The sequence below is a fragment of the Globicephala melas genome, chromosome 14 (genome assembly GCF_963455315.2).
Source record: "Globicephala melas chromosome 14, mGloMel1.2, whole genome shotgun sequence".
In the NCBI taxonomy this organism is placed as follows: domain Eukaryota; kingdom Metazoa; phylum Chordata; class Mammalia; order Artiodactyla; family Delphinidae; genus Globicephala; species Globicephala melas.
In genome coordinates, this window is record NC_083327.1 from 62,049,625 (window position 1) to 62,070,869 (window position 21,245).

At 39.9% G+C, this 21,245-nt stretch overlaps 1 protein-coding gene across 1 annotated transcript in view; it reads right to left on the reverse strand.

The window, feature by feature from the left end:
* Window positions 1–1,777: 1,777 nt before the first annotated feature.
* Window positions 1,778–21,245, reverse strand: part of MAP3K5 (mitogen-activated protein kinase kinase kinase 5) — a 218,375-nt gene continuing 198,907 nt past the window's right edge. Inside the window, exons 25-30 of the mRNA XM_030853368.3 lie at window positions 20,928–21,033; window positions 10,507–10,750; window positions 6,058–6,170; window positions 4,923–5,035; window positions 3,303–3,379; window positions 1,778–2,590 (exon numbers count right to left, since the gene is read on the reverse strand). Of these exons, the coding sequence (XP_030709228.1) occupies window positions 2,530–2,590; window positions 3,303–3,379; window positions 4,923–5,035; window positions 6,058–6,170; window positions 10,507–10,750; window positions 20,928–21,033 (714 nt within the window). The 3' untranslated portion in view covers window positions 1,778–2,529. The remainder of the gene's footprint in view (window positions 2,591–3,302; window positions 3,380–4,922; window positions 5,036–6,057; window positions 6,171–10,506; window positions 10,751–20,927; window positions 21,034–21,245) is intronic.

The window sequence follows — 21,245 nt, forward strand, 5'->3', positions numbered from 1 at the left end:
CCTCACCTGCATTATTTTATTTAAATCTTACCACAATCCCATGTTATTTCCCCCGTTTCAAATGAGGAAACTGAGACTTGGAGAGGTTAACTAGTTTGCCCAAGGTCACCAGTAAGTGGTCGTTTTGCTCCAGGCCTGCGTACTTAGACTCTTGCTGCACTAAATGAACAATGACTAGTAACCATCTGACGGCCACCTCAATGGAAAGGGGCTGTCCCTGTATCTCTCCAGGTGGCACTTGGAATTAGGAGGTGTTTTAAGGATAGTTTTAAGTTATCTGTAGAGCTTTGTAAAAAGACCTCTGGGCCCTACCCCAAGCCAATAACAACGGTTTCTCTGAGGTGGCACCATCGATGTAGTTTTTAAAGCATCCAGGTCACGATAGTGTGAAGCTGGGTTGAGACTCACTGGCCTAGGTGGATGCCAAAGGCCTTTTAATGCAAACCTTTCATGAAGATTGGGCCATAATGGAATCGCCTTCTTTTGTGACTAAGACCCAGCATTCTGGAAAAAAAAAACAAAAACAAGAATTAAAAAAACCTAGTGATGGTCGTCTGGGAATGTATTATGAACCATGTAGGGAGAGTGGAATGTTTGCCCATAGATATAGGGTAAGAGGAAGATCCCAAGGGGAGATTATATCATTAAAGAGTTGGCTGAAGATGGGTAGCATGATCCTATATACGGTCTAAAAAAAGCACTTTACCATTACAGGTGGGGATATGAACTGTGGCTTAATAAAGAAGTTACCCTGTGTTTCAATATGAGTGAAATGATATATCATTTAATTTATACCTCACCTCTTTGAGATTTCCCCACAGGACACAGGAGGCAACTATCTGTCCTTAGGACTGGGATGTAAGAAAAAGATGCACCTATGTTGTTGCAAGTATCAAATGAGGACATATCGGTGAGGACTTTTCGCATACTCTAATGCAATATACAAAAATTATATTGTATGCTGATGGGACTTCCCTGGTGGCACAGCAGATAAGACTCTGTGCTCCCAATGCGGGGGGCCTGGGTTCGATCCCTGATCAGGGAACTAGATCCCACACGCATCCCACAACTTAGAGTTCGCATGCCACAACTAAGGAGACTGTGAGCCGCAACTAAGGAGCTGGCAAGCCACAACTAAAGGAGCCCTGGAGCCGCAACTAAGGAGCCCACCTGCCACAACTCCAACCTAATGCAACCAAATAAATAAATGAATATTAAAAAAAAATATATATATATATATATAGTATGTTGATTTTTACATACATTTTTACATAGATGCCTCCGGTTTTATCAAAGACTGTTCTGTATGGATCAAATCATGATACAGCTCTGATATTTCTATCTTGCATAATAAACAGGTTCCGCTGTATTTAAGAAATTTGTTTATGTCATTCATCCACCTAGGAGCTTCAGACTTCATCCTATTCACATGGGCAGGTTTATAAAATATAATATGTATCCAGCTTAAAATAAAAATATTTCCCTCAAATATGAGAACTAAAATTAAGGGAATAGAAAATGCAGTGTTCTCCACTGGGATGCTATTTGCAGCCCCTTTGAGGGACACAATAGTCATCCATGGTAACTTGGGGCCTCGAGAAAAAGACACTGACTTTCTTTTATTCTGTTTTTCCACGTTCTCTTTTACCACTCTGTAGCCCTGAGGAATAACTTGGACGTCAGTTGTTCTTTGACTACTTGAAGGGAAGACAGATTCTATTTAACATTAGAGATGAAGAAATGGTTAGAATTTTGACACAGTAATTATCTAGATTGCCAAAACAAAATAAGAATTCTTTAGAATTTATCAAAACAGTATGTCGAGAGTCTTTTTACTTTTTAGAGTAAATATGACACAAGGGGTAGCTTTAGAACAAGCTAACGTTACTAGGATTCAGGCAGGTGCAACTGGTACAGTTCAGTAGTACATAAATGACTCAAACAAATGTACTCTAGACCGGAAACTTAAGTTACAAAATATAGTCAGTATTACAATTAATACAGGTAAGTAAAAACCATTGCTCTCAGATTCTGCACACTTAAAAAAAAAACCATAAACTTTATACAATAATCAAAATCACGCATTTCTACTCAAATTATTAGGGCATATTACAAACACACATAAGCCTAAAAGGTTATGGTCACATTTTGGTTTTGTTCCAGTGATGCACAATCACATGAAATGTTCTATCTGTTTCGTGTGAAATAAACATTTGGCTGAAGTGCTATAGCCGCTGAATTAACAATATTTCCATAAAAATGTTCAGACTAAAATAATCCCAAACATCGCAGCGTTTAGGATTATTTTGAGAGTCCTTACAAAGAGTCCTTATGAATCATAGAAATAGAAGCAGTTAGGAAATTTCAGTGTATTTTGTCTGTTCTGTTTTTTCTAACACGAGTAAACAAATACTGGATTTAAAGTGCAGCTTCTTTCTCCTCTCCCTTCGATTCTCCCTCGCCTAGAAGATCAGGTCTGTATTCGTTTTTAGAATCTCCAAGGAAAGTTGGAAACAAATTGAGCGACAGTCAAGTCTGTTTGTCTCGAAAGTCAGTGATGGCTTTCCACAGTGTACACAGCATCCCTCCCCTGTTTAAAGACAAGAACATGGTGAAGAGATCACTTCATTTGAAACAATGCCCTTGAAATATGAAAGTGACTTCTTAGTTTTCAGTGGCTCTGATCAGAACATGAAGATCCCAAAGTCTTATCACTCATTATGTATTCTTTTTGTATATATTTTCTCCTCATCCCTCCATGCCTTTCCTTTCCACTCCCACAGACTACCAGGGCCCAAAGTGTCATTTTAGACTTTCTGCACTTTTGAAATGTGTCTTTCTAGAGGTGGGTCAGAGTAATCATTATGTATGTGCTTGGCCTGATGGAAAAAACAAATTATTATAAGAAACTATCAGATTATAGCAGGTATTTGGATGGCAAATCAGTACCTCATCCTGCTATTTCTATTAAGCATGATGCAATCGCGAACCAAATTGGAGCATTTGTTTAAGGCAGCTTTAGAATATCTGTATGCTCTTCATCTGATGTGTTATCAAGAAAAGTCTTCCAGCTCACTCTGCATTTACTGATATAGACACATTGCTTATTAGAGCTCCCAATAATAGCCTGCTACAACTAACTCAGGTTTCTCAGAGCAGCTGAGAACTGGAGAGCTTCACCCAGGACTGTAGAGCTAGTTAGAGCTAGGTAGCGACCCAGGACGGAAGGGACCCAGGCTTCTTGATCTCAGCCCAGTGCTCTTTCCATCACGATGAAGACTGAACAGAAAGAAAAGTGGTACCTTAGTCTCAGGCATTTTAAATCGTCACGTGTAACGTAGTAGAGAACATCTGCTAGTGAATAATCCTCGGCCAAAAACTGTGGAGAAAGTAAAATATGCACAAAAGTAAGATGTTTTATGTACTTTCAATAAGTAGCAAACCAGCCATAATGTAAACATTGGCAAGAACGAAAAAAAAATCTAAAAGGAAATCCACGAAAGACATGATCTTTTGGAATTATTAGAAAAAAGGTCCCCCTATTACAAAATAATTACAAAGAAATACATCCATATGCCTTCCAGGAGCAAAAAGATTACAAGCAACACAGAATTTCTGATTGGTCTTCTGATGAATAGATAAGACTTGCTTGTAATTACACCTGCTGCTTATAAGATAATGTTTTTATTCAGGGTTTACTGCTTTGTAGCTTTATTTTTCTCCAGTGGATAAAAAGTGTTGCTTCCACTTAATTTCTTATAAAAGATACTTTCCAATACTTACTACAAAATCAGAGTCCTGAATTTAAGTGAAGCTTTTAATTCTAAATCTTTTAAGAAGGGCAGTGATTTAGTGGATCATCAATTACTACTCCTTAATTTTGACTTGAACCTAAGTTAGAGGGAAAAATATTTTGATGAACTTGATTGGATACATTATTTCCCATAGGTAAGAGAGTCCTTTAAATTTATTTAATTTGTTATGCAGATTTCTAAGGAGACCCTACATTTTTATTTAGTGGTCCAATAAATTATCAAGTCAAGAGAAATACATCTTTATTCTTAGTTGTTTAAAAAATTTAAATATAAAACTGAAATCAATGTAATATTGTACTGAGGCTCTTTCTATAAAATAATAAAAATATAACCTCTTACTATGTATATATGTGTATACATATTATGTAATCTTAAAACATAAAGAAATGCTATTCATGCTGACTACAAAAGCTCCCCACAGGGAGCAGAGATGAATTAGGTTCTTATAGACATAATATAGTTTATATAGAAAGTGTCTGTTTCTGCCATAAGTTCACTAACTAGTCTAGTTTATTAAGTAGCAGTAAACAGCTGCTGCCAGTGGAGTCTAAGAATGTCACAAGAGAATTAAAAAGTTAACACACAAGAGAAAGAATCAGAAACAGAAGAACTTTTTTCTTTCAGTTCTGTCTTGATTTTTCCTACTCTTTTTTTTTTTGTCCTACTCTTTATTTTCAACTCAAAAACATAAAAATCCTTAGGAGTTCTGGACCACAGAGCTTTCACCTGCCCTGCACATTCTGCACCTCTACCCCCAAATAGTTTTCCCTTCTCATCTGCCCCCCACCCCAGAACACCCACACAGATAGTGTATTCCTACATATTCCTTTAGACTTCAGCTCACTGGTCATCTCCAAAAACCTTCCCCAGCTTCTCCCTCCCTCTCTCTCGTAACACTTGATAACCTTTCCTTCACAGAATTGACCAGGACATAATTACACTTGTACCTATGGGATTATTTGATGATCATCTGCCTACCCTGGTCTGTGAGGGCAGGGTTGGGTCTGCATTTCTCACCAGTGTACCCCCTGTGCCTAGCACATAGTAGGCAGTCAACATTATGAAACAAAGTGAAAGAATGCTTGTCCCACAGAATGTTTTCTTTACCCGACTTATAGTGTCTTCATCGGCTCCATTTTCTCTCAGCCATTCAGTAAGTTCGGAATCTTCAGTATTTGCGCCAGGAGAATTCAGGTGACACGCAGGCAACCCAGGAATATCTAGAACAGCATTGGGAGGAGGGAAGGACGTTCTTAGCTTCAGCTAACAGAGGTCATCTGAGACCCTCCTGGTCAACATTTATTGATACTTTAAAAGATTTTTGTCTATCAGAGTATAATTAATAGAAACCATTGAGATTGGTAGTCTACATGATCATATAAATAAAACTCTTTAACACTGCTTACTATACCAGTAAATGGAGAGTCAGTGACAATAATTAATGATACTCCCACCTTATAGTTTCATATCAATTTTATAGCTTCGTAGAATAAAATGGTACACCAAAATTGTACTGTGTGTTTTTCATGCAACAAAGATGAGCATGATTAGCAGAGCGCCATATAATTATAATAATCTCTTTTTCCACTATTTGCAATAATATGGAAGGACCATATATCTGAAGAAAAAAAATATGAACTTTATTTTCCTCTAAACAGGCTAAATAAGATTGTCTAAAGATTATCTTTCATACCCAATTTCTCACAGAATAGATTTCGTCAAAGTTCCATCTGACTTTTTTAAAAAATTGAGATAAAATTGACATATAACATTGTATTAGTTTAAGGTGTATCCAACTTATGACTTTTTATTACTGTATCTTGATTCTGTTTAAGCCTTGTCAAGTTATAAGGGGGGTGGGAACACTAGAAAACACAGAATACAAATGCAAAATGACAAAAAATATTATTTTATTCTAGTAATTTCATTGTGAAATCTTAAAAAGAAATAAGGACCAAAAAATGGAGAGCCCTACTTACTTCAATAATACATAATCTCAGGAAACAGTGATTATGAATCATCTTATTTTTACTGCACTTATAAGAAATGATAGCTTGCTACAATTAAGAACTGGATTTTTTTTAAGGCAACTTCTGCTTGTAGTTGTGGTACAAGTGACAGATGCTGATTAAGCCATGACATAAAGCTACCTGTTGGCTTCCTAGCTTTTTTTTTTTTGGCTTCCTAGCTTTTTGTGGCAGCCTGAGTGAACAGTATTACTTTAAAATTTTCAGCTATTCACCTATTGGTTGGGACTTAAGCTTCAGGTGCTTAATTTCTTGGTCTTTTTCTTCAATAGCTTGATGAAGAAGTGCTTGTAATTCTTTCTCTTTCTGAACCAATTCTTCCAGTAATCTGCGGAAGGAAATTATATTGGTTGACAGGATAATAAAGCTAGAGCAGTCATAGAGTGATCTCCTAGGCAAGGGCTTCTCAAGCTGTCATGAACACAGGCACCCCTGGGATTGTATTAAAATGCAGATTCTGATCCAGTAGCCTGGGGCTGGGGAGCGTTAGGGGGAGGGACCTCTGAGCTTCTGCATTTCTAATGAGCTCCCAGCTGATACTCATGTTGCTGGTCCACAGACCCCCAGGTTGAGCAGCGAAGCTCTAGAAGGCGTGTTTCCAGACAAGAATTTAAAACTTCCACCCCCAGTTGTCTGCCAAAATCTTCAGAGCTGTTGTTCTGTTTCTTTTTATGACCGTAAATGGCAAAAAAGTTTATATATGATATTAACAGACCTATATTTTACATGTATGGCCCCTCATCAAAAACAGTGTGTCAATATGGGTAATACAACAGGCAATGCAAAGCAGAAAGGTAGTCACTTTTTTTAAACTATGAAAATCTGAGAAGTAACTATAGGTGAGGTCACCTATAGTACCTGGCATATAATAAATCCTCAATCAATGTTAATGGTGGTTGCTTGCGTTGTTGTGGTTGTTACTGTTATTTCTCTCCTTCTAAGGGGAGCAGTGAAGTGGGTGAAAGGATAGCTGTGTTCCTGGTACATTCAGTTTCCAGTTGGCATCTGATGCATTCTCCAAAGAAACAAGGAGAAATATTATTACACATAGTTCTTACGCATGAAAGGTTCACTATACAACTGAGAGCCAAGTGGTAACCCACTCACCATTCTCAACACAGTTTTCTGGGAAAACATTCCAGGTTGTGAAGAGAGATGTTCTGATTTTTTAGAAAACCATCTTCAAGTAACTTGGATTCAGAATTATAACAATTTAAGATACATAATTATTTATAAGATCATCAAGGTACATTGTTGCATGCCCTATAGCTCTTAGCAAGCTGTATTTATTTTACTTTCTGAGTAGTGACAGATTTAACTCAGGGCCAGATTCCATTCCAAAAGTTTGTTTCTGCTTCAGCTGACATGGTCTGAAGACAGCCCAGCCCGACAGAAGGCAGCCCTGGGCCTTGTATCCTGGTTCAGCCACCCACTTCCTGTGTTAACCTTGACAAATGACTTAATGCCTCTGGGCTTCAGTTTTCTCATTTGTCAAAAGGAAAAGTAGAACTTCCTGAAAGGATTGCTGTGAGCACTAAATGAGACAGTATAGGTAAAGTGCCAAGCACAGTGCCTGGCCTTTAAGAAGGGCTGTTTTGTTCCCTGCTGCCGCCTCAGGCCCCGGAAAAGAGGCCATCCAAGGCTTAATAGGTTTTTTTTCCCTGACCCCCCAGGGTCCATCCCTTTTCCACACAACAGAGACACGTGAGGCCATTAGGTGCGAGAAAGGGTCACAGTAGAGTAGGTAGCAGAGGTGAGACAAAAGGAAAACACAATGAGAGGCAGACAGAAAGTGGTTCCAGGAAGACAGCGTGTTTAAAGACAATTGCACAACTGCAGAGTAAACAGTGTACAATTAGGTGGATTAAGCAGTAGGAACTGAAAGCAAGAGGGAAGCAGAGGATTAAGGGAGACTTTTATCTACTCTAATACGAATGATATTCAAAGAAATGGATAGCAAGCTCATTATGAATTTTTTTAAGTTGGCAACTTTTTGGTCTGGTATATATTTTTGTCTTTCTTGCTAATTTACGTGTATGGAATAGTGACAGCATATTCTTATGTTTTTCTCAAAGAACACAAGTGAAATTTTCTAGAATTTAACCCATGTTTACCTAGACTATATATTTCCTTTTTATCTTAAAAGCCAGAACGTAACATTGGAAGCAAAGCACTGACAGGCCACCTCATTTGTCCCACATCCAGCTCTCAAAATTATTTATTTTAAAGGCATATCCATCCAGTCCATCAGTTTTATTTTTACTTTGTCTTCAGTTAGTAGGGAAATCCTTTGAAACCAAGGCAAATGACTGCCTCTCTGTTCCAGAGACGTTTGCCAAGGATCAGCCATGAGATCAATTTTTTAACTCAGATGGGTGTGGGTGGGGAGCTGGGTTGACGGGTAATTCCAGAATTGCAGGAAAGGGAAATGAGTTCGATTTTAACTACCTCTGCAGTACTGTCTCGACTCCTTGTGTGAAGCAAATTATTGTCAGAACGTTTTCTGTAAGCATATACTTCAAGTAAAGCATACATTCTAAAGCTATTTTGTTATTTTCTGCCATTTAGTATTATCGATGATCCAATCATCAAGAGCTGGATAAACTTGATGTATCTTTATCAGTGATTATCCTAAATATAAGCTTAAGATTTCTAGCCCGAGGGTTTACAAGCTTTCCTAAAATCACACTAACATTTCCTCAATTTATTTTGCAATATACGTACATCTATATATGTATAGCAAGGAATATTCCACTGAAAGCTACAAGGACCAATATAGACATGACCAGCCCTTGATCAGCACTTGGACAGAAGCAGCTGCCCTTTCTTTAAATCCTAAGTGAAGTGAATGTTGTACCTGGTCTCACTTTTCTGGGGGTGATGGAGCTGTGGGAGATCCTACTAGAAAAAGAAAAAAGGAGGCCAACAACCATATAGATTTCACAGATACATGTGTAAATACACAGAGAAAAAACAAATGAGTGGGCCCTTGTAAGAACTGTTAACAACATACTAATGTAGTAAAGAAATGTGGTCAGTCTTGCGGGCAGGCGTGGGAAGCAGGCCCTCAGCTAGCTTAAGACCCTCAGAAAAGAGATGTGAAGACCTGAAGAAAGCAGCCGGAGAAAGGCAGCCCTCAGGGACTACAGATGGATCGAGCATGGTGGACAGATGGCGGGGACGGGGTGTAAGTCAGGGTAACGCAAATGGACTGAGGAGAGAAGGAAAAGACTGCACTCAGGAGAGACACGTTCTAGTGACATAAGCCAGGATACATAGACGGAAGGTTCAGGGGCCAGAGGAGCAAATGCACCAGCTCACTGGTAAATAAAGTAGCTCTACTGTCTGGACGGCATGGGCAGGGCAGGGTTGGGTGGCTGGACCCAAACAGTTATGAGTGCACTTTCCTCCTCCGAGGATCAGAGAAGGGTATGAAAAAACAACTCCAGGACTGAGCGACAGACAGTAAACTGAAGAGAAGAGACTGAAGTCGACGGCTACTATAATGGATGGAGCATCCTAATGGGACTATTACTTGAGAAGAGCAGGAAGATTTCGATGAAGTCTTAGAAAAGGCTCCCGTTCTTTTCCACTAAGCAACAGAGATGCGAAGTAAAGAGCTGGGTTTCAGAGAACAAGACTGGGATAAGGAAGTCAGAAAGCCACTTTCCCTTTATTCAGAAAGATTTGTGTATGTAAATCATAGAAGATATGTATAGATTCACTTAATCGTGCAACTAAAAGTCATGTTTCTAAATACAGGATGAGGTTTGTACTACTCATACAAGCTTGGTATTCAAGCTTATCAAAAACCTGAACTTATGACTAAAAATAAAATGGTTTTATCTCCCCAGTGAACAACTTGGATTTTCAACTAAGGTTGCTAAATATTTGAACCACATTTATTGATTCACTCCAAAAAAAATAGTTTTCCCTGTCAAAACCCAAAGTCATAAAGTCAGTTGCCCACATGTCAACTGTAACCAGCACAGGAAGCTATAAATCATAAAGATTCAGACCTTGAACTGTGCCAACATCTGTGAAGGACAGGAAATATTTACTGTTCATTTAATAACCTGATCATGTGGGTTCTGTGTTATCAAATTCTCAAAGAAAAATTAAACTCCAGATATGACACAGCATATTAAAAATAAAGCAGAATCACAAATGTGGTCAACAGATCATCCTTTCAAAGTTTTAAAATGAAAAGCTTTTGAACCATTCATTTTATCTCCTCCAGAACAGAGCTCTTCCTCTCCTGAAAGAACCTGATATTCCAAATCACAGGCTCTCAAGAACACAAACTCTCTGCCTGTCTCTCAGCTATCTGTTGGATGGTACACGCTGCTCTGAGTCTGCATCCCAGAGAGTCTATGAGGTTACAACTAAGTTACTCTGCAAATCTCAGTGCACTTGGAGATAAAGCAGTGATCAAAGAAGAGCTGCTGAAGGACTGAACTGGTAGAAGCAGAAAACGTATTTGACTAAAGAGACCAATAAATCTCTCATTTTAATGAATAAAGCATTAAATCAAGTTTATATGAATGGGATAAAGGAATAATATTTTGTATATTCTGCAGACCAATCTTTAAAGTAGACCCCAAACACAGGCACTTATATGAAAGTAAGAAAAAAGAACCCACCCATGTCAGAATAGGACTTACCTATTTGTTTCTATTTTCATCCTTCCAAGCTGTACATTCAGCGATCGGTGAGCACTCTGGGAGTCGTGGGATACAGTAGAACTGAGTGTGCTCACCCCTGAGGTGGCCACAGCATCTTCAAGGACCACATGAGGTCTTCGGACAGTTTGATTTGAAGGCTGTTCTTCATGGTCATCTTCTGCATCCAAGTCTTCTTGATCGGCGGTATCACTCTCAGATGCAAGGCTAAAATGTGGCCTCAGTTCTGTTAAGCATATGATCAACAACACTGTTAATGAAATAAGAATGATTGCCTTAATTTCTTAAGACATGAATGTCATCTCCCCTGCTATCAGTAAGAGATGTATTCCCAACTGCTTTTCCAAAAGTGATGATGGATTTCTGCACATTACTTCAGATTTGTTTTTCCAATGAATTTGCAAAATTCACAAGATGTATAAACTCAGAATGATCTAACTCAAACAGAAGAGAAACTTCCACACTGCGCATAAGCTACGTGGGAAATAGGTTAAAATCAGAAAGCAATTATATAAAAACCTGTTAAGAATATAAAAATTTGTTTACACAATTAAAATTCATATTTTCAATTATATAATATCTGGCAACTATTAACTCACTTAGAAATGAGGAAATTGAGATATAGAGAGATTGTATAAACAAAAGTAAGAACACAGAATGCTTTTTGCTTGTAACATTCAAAATGTAAGGGGGGGGGTGTGTACTGAAAATGCCACACATGCTTATATTCATTCTAGAAGACTATCTGCTTTTGACTATTGGGTTAATTTTTGGTGTGTGTCCTACCCTAACCTGTTGACTAACCATTGAAATCTAAAGTGTAAAAGTTACAAGTCTCCAGCTTAAAAACACTGTATGACACGAGTTCATCTGCATGTCACTTCAGAACTGGGGTGATACCTTCCCATGGGAAAAACTATTAAATTGTGATTAGGGTCTCAAAATGGCCCCCCAAAAGGAATTACATTCGTAATTTAAGTGAAATCGGGGTAGCAGAAATACTGGGTCTTGGTTCCATATGCTATGACACATGGAACTTTTTTTTTTTTGAATGAAAGATTCTTTAAATTCTATAGTCTTTTACAACTTTCAAAAGTTTCACACACATGATTTTATATAATCCCATAATAACCCTTATTTTCCCTCTCCCCTCGCATTGCCCCTCCCCCCTTCCCTCTCCACACTGGTAAACACTTGTTTGTTCTCTGTATCAGTGAGTCTGCTTCTTTTTTGTTTTATTCACTAGTTTGTTGTCTTTTTTAGATTCCACATATAAGTGATAATAATATTTGTGGAAAGTTTGTATTTGTCTTTCTCTGTCTGACTTATTTCACTTAGCATAATGCCCTCCAAGTCCATCCATGTTGCTGCAAAGGGCAAATTTTCATTCTTTTGTATGGCTGAGTAGTATTATACACACACACACACACACACACAGACACACACAGACACCTTCTTTAGCCATTCATCTGTTGGCACCTTGGCAGTTGTAAATAACGCTGCTATGAACATTGGGATACGTGTATCTTTTCAAATTACTGCTTTTGTTTCTTTTGGATATATCCCCAGGAGTGGAATTACTGGGTCATATGGTAGGTCTGTTTTTAGTTTTTTGAGAAACCTCCATACTGTTCTCCACAGTGGCTGCACCCATTTACATTCCCACCAACAGTGTAGGAGGGTTCCCTTTTCTCCACCTCCTCGCCAACATTTGTTATTTGTGTTCTTTTTTAAATTTTTTAAAATTTATTTATTTTTGGCTGTGTTGGGTCTTCGTTTCTGTGCGTGGGCTTTCTCTAGTTGCGGCGAGCGGGGGCCGCTCTTCATCGCGGTGCACGGACCTCTCACTGTCATGGCCTCTCTTGTTGCAGAGCACAAGCTCCAGACGCGCAGGCTCAGTAGTTGTGGCTCACGGGCCTAGTTGCTCCGCGGCATGTGGGATCTTCCCAGACCAGGGCTCGAACCCGTGTCCCCTGCATTGGCAGGCAGATTCTCAACCACTGCGCCACCAGGGAAGCCCTTTTTTTTTTTTTAATGTTTTTTTTTTTATATTTGTGTTCTTTTTAATGACAGCCATTCTGACAGGTCTGAGGTGATGTCTCATTGTGGGGCACCTGGAACTTTCATTAGATCACAGAACCCACCGAGAATCTGATGAAAGCCAATGGAGATTCTCCCCAGAAGAGAAGCACATTCATACAGCATTTTCCCTGGATTTCCTGAGGGCTCATTGACTCCCTGCAGCCTGTTCCGAGCGTCTGTGAACCACAGGTTAAGAGCCCCTGTGCTGGGGGAGGGCTCTTAAGTGGGAGGGATGCAAGACCCCTCCCACCACTCCAATATAGCCCTATGGCAACCAAAGGGCCTACCCATCGCCAAATCCTCCAGGTAACTTTTCTTTCTTGGCCTTACTGACCTGTGTATGGTATTCTCCTTTAAATCTTTGCTGCTGCTTCTCTTCGTCAGAGCCTTTTTGTCTACTACCTGCCCCTTAAAAGCTGGAACCTGAATTCCATTCTTCAGTTTTATGTTTCTACTTACTCTCCATGGATGAGCTCATTAAAATCTATGAGAGTAAGTACATGTGGTGTGTGGATGACAATCTAGCCCGATTCTGTTACATCCAATACCTCTAAATATTCCTGTGCAGGAAGCACTTCAAATTCAACGATCTAAACAAGAACTCATCTTTTGCTCATAACAAAACCAGAGTGCCCTTTTTAGGGCCAGGTTTATGTAGCCCTGACTTGCTTTACCAATCTGTGTTTATTTTCAATTTTTTTTTTATCATGGTGAAACAATGCATGACATAAAATGTACCATTTTAACCATTTCTAAGGGTACAGTTTAGTAGTGTTAAGTATGTTCACATTATTTTTCAACTAATCTCCAGAACTTCGTCATCTTGCAAAACTGAAACTCGATACTCATTCAACAATTCTGCTTTCTCTCCTCCCTCCTGTCCTCGGCAACCACCATTCTACTTTCTGTGTCTATGACTTTGACTGCTATTGACACCTCGTGAAAGTGAAATCATGCAGCATTTGCCTTTTTGTTACTGGCTTATTTCGCTTAGCATACGTCTTTAAGGTTTATCCGTGTTGTAACATGTGTCAGAATCTCCTTCCTTTTCAAGGCTGAATAATATTCCATTGTATGAATATACCACATTTTGTTTATCCATTCATCTATCATTGGACACTTGTGTTGCTTCTACCTCTTGGCTATTGTGAATAATGCTGCTATGGACTTGGGTGTGCAAATATCTCTTTGAGATCCTGCTTTCAATTCTTCTGAATATATACCTAGAAGAGGAATTGCTGGAACATATGGTAGTTCTATTTTTTTTTTTTTTTTTTTTTGCAGTACGTGGGCCTCTCACTGTTGTGGCCTCTCCTGTTGTGGAGCATAGGCTCTGGACGCGCAGGCTCAGCGGCCATGGCTCACGGGCCCAGCCGCTCCGCAGCATGTGGGATCCTCCCGGACCGGGGCACGAACCCATGTCCCCTGCATCGGCAGGCGGACTCTCAACCACTGCACCACCAGGGAAGCTCATGGTAGTTCTATTTTTAATTTCTTGAGGAGCCACTATACTGTTTTCCATAGTGGCTGCAGCATTTTACAGCCTCACCAATAGTGCACAAAGGTTCTAATTTCTCCACATCCTCACCCTTTCTCTCTTAAGGTTAACCAAGCTCCACCTCTACACTGCTTTTTTTTTTTTTTTTTTTGCATTATCTCCTTTCTCCTTCCAAAATTCTATTTCCTAGATCATCTATAGTAGGTGTGACTCAAAATCAGGTGTTTGAGTTTTGTAAGCCTGGCACCTGGTATAGGGGCTAAGACATATTAGTCTCTCAAAAAATGTTGGCAGAATGGAAGTTATCCTACTAGGATTATTTGCATTTATAAGGGAACAAAACAGTGAAAAAAATCTTACTTTAAAAATAATTTAAGAGAGTTCAGTTCTATAATAAATTAGAGCAAGAGTAGGCCTTTTAAATTTTCTAAATTTTTTCTCATGGTCTCTAAACTGAAATTTTAAAAACAATTTAAAAGTTTTATTGTCCTGCTGAATATAATCTCACTTTGGGGGAAGGAAAATTTCTGATATTTATTATTACATTTAAATGTTCCCTTACATTCCCCTAACTCTGTACACTTTAAATTATCATATATTATCATTTTACTTATGTGCAAGTGACTAAAAATTTTTCTCAGTAATTAGAAAAAGGTAGAAAATTGTAGGGACTTTTCTTGTGGTGCAGTGGTTAAGAATCCGCCTGCCAATGCAAGGGACACGGGTTCAATTCCTGGTCTGGGAAGATCCCACATGCCACAGGCAGCTAAGCCTGTGTGCCACAACTACTGAGCCTGGGCTCTAGAGCTTGCAAGCCACAACTACTGAGCCCGTGTGCCACAAGTACTGAAGCCTGCACGCCTAGAGCCCGTGCTCTGCACCAAGAGAAGCCACCGCAATGAGAAGCCCACACACCGCAATGAAGAGTAGTCCCTGCTCGCCACAACAAGAGAAAGCACGCGCACAGCAACGAAGACCCAATGCAGCCAAATAAATAAATTTATTTTTAAAAAAATTGTAAGTGAATGCAATACTTTGTTATTTTGGTCTTTCAATGGTTGGCTCCCTGAGGACACATCATCGAATAGACATTGTAAAACATGCAAATGAGACAGAGCATCTGGTCTTTGTCCTCAAAGAGATAAGAACCTAAAGGAGAACTAGGGCAAATATACAGAAGAGTCATAAAAGCATGTACAAAGATAACATGTGTCAGCCAAGTGTCAGGAGAAAGGCAGGGACCCAGGGGACCCTGGAATGAGTGGATGGCATTTAAGCCCATGTGTGGGAAATTAGAGAGGGTGCATGTTTCCAAAACAGCAAGACAGGATCAAACAATGATATTATTCCCACCTCCCTACCCTCCCACTCCACCCCAACTGGTTAATTCCCCAGAGGAAAATAACTAGACCAAGCTTCTTCATTTTTTTTTTTTTTTTGCGTTACGCAGGCCTCTCACTGTTGTGGCCTCTCCCATTGTGGAGCACAGGCTCCGGACACGCAGGCTCAGCGGCCATGGCTCACGGGCCCAGCCGTTCCGTGCCATGTGGGATCTTCCCGGACCGGGGCAGGAACTCGTGTCCCCTGCATCGGCAGGCGGACTCTCAACCACTGCGCCACCAGGGAAGCCCTAGACCAAGCTTCTTTAACACAAGGTATTTCTGATGCCTATTAGGATCACAATACTTGTCAGAATGACGTATGATCCCTGCATCAAGCACTGCATATAGTTTACAATGCTGGTCATTTTACATTAATATCTACATGGGGCACATGACTGATTCAGCTTCACAACTGGTAGTAATACCAAGTGCTCTAGCAGTTTAAACAATTAGAGTTTCTATGAGAAGTGTGCCTACACTGTCGATTCTCTCTACCTTAGCACTGCCAACACGATCTCACGCTCAGCATTTCTCCATCTGGTCACCCACAGCCAGACTGTACTTGAGGAGTAACAACAGATACTTAACATTGCCAGTAATCCACAGGCTGATCCTTGATGACAAGTGGGAAAACATCCCGAGAAAAAAAAATTCTTAAGGGGCTTGCACTGTACTCTCTGTTCTGTGAGCTCTTTTTCAGAAGAAAGAAGATTGAACACTTTATTTTTTACTTTTCATTGTGAAATAGTTTTAGGATAACAGAAAAGTTGCAAACACAGTACAGAGAGTTCCTGTATATCCTTTAGCAGCTGCCCTAAACTTAACATCTTACGCAACTTTGGCACTATTAACAAAACCAGGAAGTTAACTTGGATACAATAGTATCAACTAATCTATAGACATTATTTGAATTGCACTGGTTTTCCCAAGCATGTTCTTTTTCTGATCGGGGATCCCACAATGCATTAGTTGTCATGTTTCTTAGTCTCTGCCAATCTGTGACAGTACCCTAGCATTTTTTTCTTTTTAATAAATTTATTTATTTATTTTTGGCTGCATTGGGTCTTCGTTGCTGTGTGCAGGCTTTCTCTAGTTTCGGCGAGTGGGGCTACTCTTCATCGTGGTGCGCGGGCTTCTCAGTGCAGTGGCTTCTGCTGCAGAGCACGGGCTCTAGGTGCACAGGCTTCAGTAGTTGTGGTACGTGGGCTCAGTAGTTGTGGCACGGGGGCTCCAGAGCCCAGGCTCAGTAGTTGTGGCGCATGGGCTTAGTTGCCCCACGGCATGTAGGATCTTCCCGGACCAGGGCTCGAACCCGTGTCCCCTGCATCAGCAGGCGGATTCTTAATCACTGGGCCACCAGGGAAGTCCTAACCCTAGTATTTCTTTATCCCCCATGACCTCCTTAGTTTTGAGGAGTACTGGTCAGTTTTTTTTGTACTGTGTCTCATTTTTATTCACTTATGTCTTGTCATGATGAGGTTGTGGCTCTGCACTTTTGACAAGAATACCACAAAGGTGATGTTGTGCCCTTCTCAGTGCATCATATCAAGAGGTACATAATGCTGATGTGTCTAATTACGAGTGATGCTTACCTTGATCTTTTGATAAAGGGGGTTGTCACTGTTTTCGCTGTGTAATTAGTAGATATCTTGTGGAGAGATTCCCCAAGACCATTCAAATATCCTGTTTCTCAGCACACTTTTATCTACTGATCTTGACAGCCATTGATTGTTCTTGCTTGCAATAATTATTACTGTGATGTTTGCCTAACGGTGATTTTCTATTTCCCTCATTCCTTCTACATTTATTAATTGGAATTCTACTAAAAAAAAGAGCTGGTGGGCTTCCTGGGTGGCGCAGTGGTTGAGGGTCCGCCTGCCGATGCAGGGGACACGGGTTCGTGCCCCGGTCCGGGAAGATCCCACATGCCGCGGAGCGGCTGGGCCCGTGAGCCATGGCCGCTGAGCCTGCGTGTCCGGAGCCTGTGCTCCACAACGGGAGAGGCCACAACAGTGAGAGGCCCGCGTACCGCAAAAAAAAAAGAAGAGCTGGCCCTTCTCCTCCATATAGTTATTTATTTAATTACTTATATCAGTATGGACTCATGGATGTTTAATTTATTCTATGGACTATAATCCAATACTATTATTCTTTTATTTTAATTTGTTCTGGCTTAGGCTTTGGGGAACTCCCTCACGCTGTCTCCAGTGTCCTTTGAATAAGCGTCCATCCCTTGGGGGCACTTCATTACTTTCTGCCATCACAGTATGTTCCAAGTTCATCTTGTATTTCCCCTGCCCTAGGCCTGGAAATCAACCATTTCTCCAAGGAGCTCTGATTCCTTTTATTAGAGAATGGTGTTTAGAAACCAAGATCTGGGTTCTGTCAACAAACACATCTAGGAAAATGTATGTATTGATGATGGTATACTTTTGAATTTGTTGATTTCTTTAGCATGTCTTTTAAAATTTGGTAAGTAAATTGTAGTATTTTGTCATCTAAAAGGAATTTTTATCAGGGGACTATAAAGAGAGACATTTTTAGTGTTTCTTTGAATCTTAATTGTATAACAAAATCTTTAGAGACATTTGGAAATTTGATGGAATTGTCAAATGCTTGAAATCAATTCCTCTTCTTCATATATTTCATGATTTATATGTTGGTGTACAGTGTACATTGTCTTCCCCTATCCCGAGAGGAATATAAAAAAAATACTTTCTTAATGTAATTCTCTAAAATTTCCACTTTTTATTTTATTTTAAAAATTATTACTATTATTTTGGCTGCACCACACGGCTTGCAGGATCTTAGTTCCCCGACCAGGGATTGAACCCGTGCCCACTGCCGTGGAAGTGTGGAGTCCTAACCACTGGACTGCCAGGCAATTCCTTTTTTTTCTTTGGTCCACTTTTTAAAATGCTTCCAAACAGTCATTTCAGTTGTCATCAGAGACCCCTAGTGGCCTCAAAGAAGCCAATTCACAGTGGAAGGACAAATAACTTTCCTTAGCAAACCCTTTGCATAAAGAACGTGCCTTGCTCTGCACATGGCTGGGTTGAAGCAGTGCCCATCACGGGGACACCCATGCGAGGAGACATGCCTCGCTGCACTGTGCCTGTCACTCTCTCTAAACTTAATAGTGTTTCACCTACAGTGTGATAATCAGTGTGCTTTATGAACTTTATATTTTGGAAGAATTTTAGATTTACAGAAACACTGCAAAGATAATACAGAGAACTCCCGTATACCTTCCACCCAGTTCCCCCAGTACATCTTATGTAACTATGGTACCTCTGTCAAAACTAAGAAATTAACATCAGTACAGTACCAATTGTATTAACTAAACTACTGACTACTTTCAAATTATGCCAGTTTTTCACTGATGTTCTTCTTCCTATTCCAGGATACAATTCATTGCATTTAGGTAATCCATTTTAAAAGGATTTTTTTTAACAAAAATTAGATTAACAATTTATTTATATGCTAGTTAAATTATTTCAAAGTATAATCCCTCACTCCTTCCTCATTTGAGCATTCTTAATTTAGGCTACTAGTGGATATAACTCATGGCCTATGCCTATCGCTTTCACTGATACACACCTAATCTCTCTCACCTCTTGTATCTTTTGGGTTTACAACACCTCTTTGGTACATTTCCCACATCCAAGCTTATTCCAGTGATCAACCATCTAAACATAAGTATGTACTGACTTCCTTAGAGCATTACAGTAGGTTTCCATCAGCTTTAGATTCCTCAGGTTCACATCCAACCGCTAGTCATGCATTTCAAAGGCTCTCTAGGATTTTTTTCGAAGTTCTGCAAATATTTTCACACTAATTTGTTATAACCAGGTGAAACTCATTTACTTATTGTTTCAACCAATATTTATCAGGAGTCTATTATTTTCCAGGCACCATGATGGACAGTGTGCTTAGCACAGAATAAAATAAAACAGACCCTCTGATGAGGGAAACAGCTATTAGACAAGAAAATAAAAGCAGTTTCTGATTGGTGCAAGTGTCGCCAATGGGGAAAAACCATTTCCAGGGAGAGAGAGTGATGGCGGAGCCTACTGTAGACTTCGGGGTTGGTCAGGACTCTGCAGAGGCATGCTGTAAGGTACAAGAATGCAAAGGTAGGTGGCAGGAGGGACGAGGGGTGCAGGTGCGCTCTTTAGAGGAAGAGCATGTTCAGGGACGTTAAAACTTCTTCCATTCCATCCTTTCATAAGAAAGAAAGAAGTTAATTCCTCACTCTCAAACCAAACAAGGTATTCTGAGAGAAGAGAGGGAATTCCACAACTCAGAAGGGTTGATGATAACTTAAAAGTTTGTGGTACCATTTATAAATAACATAAAATTTAAAATGTTTCATACTTATATTTTTAGATTTCTATTTTAGAACACTTCATAATACATGTAAAATTAGTACAATAGAACATGTTTCTAATTCGTATATCTAAATCAATCTATTTCTCTATCCATATCCACACATCACACACACACACACACACACACACACATACGGTGGAAGAGCTCTGCTTAAAAGTTTTATTAATGGGTACACTATCAAAACACGTTGCGGGCTTCCCTGGTGGCGCAGTGGTTGAGAGTCCGCCTGCCGATGCAGGGAACACGGGTTTGTGCCCCGGTCCGGGAAGATCCCACATGCCGCGGAGCGGCTGGGCCCGTGAGCCATGGCCGCTGAGCCTGCGCGTCCGGAGCCTGTGCTCCGCAACGGGAGAGGCCACAACAGTGAGAGGCCCGCGTACCGCAAAAAAAAAAAAACAAACACTTTGGAAGATTGTCTTAGAATATGAATACATCTCTCCCTCACTGCATAAAACCTGGTTTCATGAACACTACCCCTTTTGTAGCTCACTGCAAACACAGCTGGGACCTGTCTAGCCCAGTGATTTCTAAACCTGGCTGTGTATCAAAATGACCTGGAAGCTGGATGAAAATCAGGTTCCTGGGCTGTATCCCCAGCAGATTCTCACCCAGTCCGGGACGAAGCTCTGAAAGCTGTAATTTAAAGAGCTCCTTACATCACACAGTTCATTACATCACTCAATGCACTGGCAGGTGTGGGAACCACTGGTAAAGGATGACATGGGAATATGTTTTGTGGGCACAGATATCTGTATATTGAAATGCATATGTATTTGGGTCACCTGTATAGTTTTCTCTTTGTCTTCATATCCAACTATGCTCTTTAAAGACAAGGAAGCAAGTCTTCCTCATTCATAGTAAACGTTTTGCTGGGTGTACCATTGCTCAGACTATATGCACTAGATAAATATTATTTGGTGGCGTTGAAAGATTAAAAAAAAAAGGTTAACCTGGTCTTAAAAACAGTGAGGAGACACCATAAATGATAATGAACAGTAACTGAAATTATCAAACACTAAATATTTACCAAGTAATTAAGTATTTCTGACCTGGAACCAGAATGGTAATGGCTGTCTGCACCGCCTTTCGGATGATACTGTCTAAGGCAAACATCCAATGTGGCTTGATATTATGATTCCGAAGAACTTTATTGACCTGGAGGAAGAGAGTGACATTTGGTCTACTTTAATATTTAATTGCAAATAACCTAGCTGATGCACACATCTGGACGACATTCCATCAACAAAAATAACTAAAAGGTTTCTTTACCTTGAATGGTGGATAATTTCTTTGTCAGCGGAAAACAAATGCAAAATTGCCACTTCAAAATGAAGTTTGGTGACCCTCATGTAAGCAAGTGAGATACA